The sequence below is a fragment of the Berghia stephanieae genome, chromosome 2, assembly GCF_034508935.2.
Source record: "Berghia stephanieae isolate SIO BIC M18660-M18661 chromosome 2, UCSD_Bste_1.3, whole genome shotgun sequence".
Lineage (NCBI taxonomy): Eukaryota > Metazoa > Mollusca > Gastropoda > Nudibranchia > Aeolidiidae > Berghia > Berghia stephanieae.
In genome coordinates, this window is record NC_088361.1 from 33,053,126 (window position 1) to 33,055,625 (window position 2,500).

The window sequence follows — 2,500 nt, forward strand, 5'->3', positions numbered from 1 at the left end:
AAGCGAGGGTTCCATTCTACAGAGGGAACAGATCGTGGGGGATAGTTATCAAGCCAGAAATGGTCGTCAGGACTGTGAAACTGTGCACCAATGCTTCCAATTTTGGAAGAAACAATTTGGATGACGATGGCAGTGGCGAAGACTGTAAACTTTGTTGAGGTTGTAGAGCCATAAAACAGGAATATTTTCTTCATGGTTTATGATTGAGTCCACTTTCCCATTACAATTAAAAGGCTTAGCGACAATTCTACACAATTTTTAAACTGCTGTTGTCCAAAAGTGTTTAACTTTTGATAGCGATGGATACGTTAAGTGTGTGGTGTTCATTTCTTGTCTTGTGTCTTGATTAAATTTTCAGTTATTAATTAATCGCCCGAGCCTATCGGTTAGATTTAGGTTGATTGTTTACTGTTTTGGTTGCTGGCGAGACGACGTATATTTTCTGGTTTAAGGATTTCAGATCAGTATATTAGTTCATCTTTTGTGTATTTTGCAAGTTGTCGTGATCTCTGTGATGACAACTATACCTATTTATTTCATTTTGAAGAGGGTTGAAAAGCAATTCGAGTTTTTCTAACCTGTTAGAGGGAAAATAAAAACATATTTAAATACATTCTGTCATTCATGACAATAATATTTTTCGTGATACAAGCCTTTTGACAGTGTTAGTAAAATTATTTATATAAAAACATCCAATTTCTATCCAGGCGAAATATAGAGAACAAAATAGATCTTCTTGTCTTGTCATTAAGTCGAAACTCCGTGCATCGAAGATAATCGCGACTAGAGAGAACAAATGATGGTCTAAATTCTAAATATTAAGATGATTTGAGAAAAATATAGAAGATTCAACACTGTAATTAAAACACTTCCGTTATCTTGGATATGCTCCGGGAAAGCATAGGACACGTATATGCAGTGTGTTATTTTTTATTGACACATTTCAGAGAGCTATGTAAGATTTCATCAAATGGTTTTTTGACATATGTGTAGAATTTATACAAGTTTTTATTGGTATGAGGATTAACACTGTGCGCCCTTTGGTAATCGAGCTATGACGTCATCAGTAGAAAAGGGTAAATTTGACATTATATCAATCAAAACTTAAATAAATTCTGCATCTATGGAAAAAAAAAGTTTGAAGAAATCTTACATACGAGACTTTGGAGTTATTCAAACCTGAAATGTGTCAATAATAAAAAAACACACTTTATATTTGAAGCGAAAGATAATACTAGACTAAAACTCACCCTCACCTTGTTATATTTTCGCAGTGTTAAATTGCTGTCACGTTTCGCCTCCCTTTATACCAATGGGCTTTATATTAGTTATTCAATAATGACACGAATGTTATGCCAGACTCATTATCAAATTGTTTTGGCTTATAAATATTGAATGCTCGATCCCACAATGACTCTCCCAACATGAACAATATCATTATAGTCTTCGATACACAAAGTAGAGGTTGGGAATCTCATTAATTAACTCAATATCGTGGTCTTCGAGTTTTTTTGTGCGGCTATGTGGTCTAGTGGTATGACAATCGCTTTCGGATCGGAAGGTCCTGGGTTCGAGCCTCGAACTCGGCGCATAGTTGAGTCCTTGGAAAAGGCTCTTTACTCACTTTCTCTCACCGTACTCAGGTGTAAAATGAGTACCTGGCCGTAAATAGCATTGTCATTGTCCGAAAAAGTGTAATATCGCCTGACAGGCGTCATGTCGCGTCCTACATGTTAAATGTTGCTGTTGACCAGGGACCCCTTGTAAAGCGCTTTGAGCACATTTAGTGGATATTGCACTATATAAAGCTCAATATTTATTTATTTATTTATTCATAAATAACCAGGTAATCATCGACCATAGGGGGAATATTAACATTGTAGAGTTGTTGACCGAGTGCAATGAACCAAAAGTCAAGCGATATTGAGAGAGGTCAGTGACTAGATAGGCGCCAATCATCGGCTGCATGTCTCAATCTATAAATTCAGTGTTACCGTTGTAAAGGACATGGATTTTGTGCCATATTTTATCTTAATTTTTTTCCAGCAAGTATGAGTGGCTTCACACATCTTATCCCCCCCCCCCCCTCCCTGCCCTTATTTATTAACACATGAATTAAACGGTTCGGTCTCACACTTAATACATACAGCCAGCTACTAAGCTAAATAGCTCTATGTTTGTAAAGCGTCTTTAAAAAGGATACAATGGCATGACAGAGCTTTGTATCAAGACAACGTAGCTTTTGGTAAAAAATCACCAAGATCCCCCCCCCCCCCCCCCCCCCCAATAAAAAATTATAAGAGAAGCGCGAAAAAACAGAAAGCAATTAAGAAAACAAACAACCCTCTTTAAAAAGTATGGATGAAGAGGTACGCTGATAAAAACTCTCTCTACCCCCCCCCCCCCCCCCCCAACCCGCAACCCCGATGCCATTTGAATATTATTATATTTTCATCGTAAGATTGTAAATTTGACCCAGTGACGAGAGTAAAAAACGATA

General features: G+C 37.1%; 1 protein-coding gene across 3 annotated transcripts in view; it reads right to left on the reverse strand.

The window, feature by feature from the left end:
* Positions 1-2,500, reverse strand: part of LOC144964746 (uncharacterized) — a 29,287-nt gene that overhangs the window by 14,812 nt on the left and 11,975 nt on the right. For 2 of the 3 annotated variants that reach the window (XM_078899319.1, XM_078899320.1), the window contains exon 2: positions 1-578. This exon is cut by the window's left edge and continues 287 nt beyond it. In XM_078899319.1, coding sequence (XP_078755445.1) covers positions 1-194 — 194 coding nt within the window. In that variant the 5' untranslated portion in view covers positions 195-578. Of the gene's footprint in view, positions 579-1,256; positions 1,279-2,500 lie in introns of those variants that run through there. The other variant, XM_078899321.1, reaches the window with a different exon arrangement.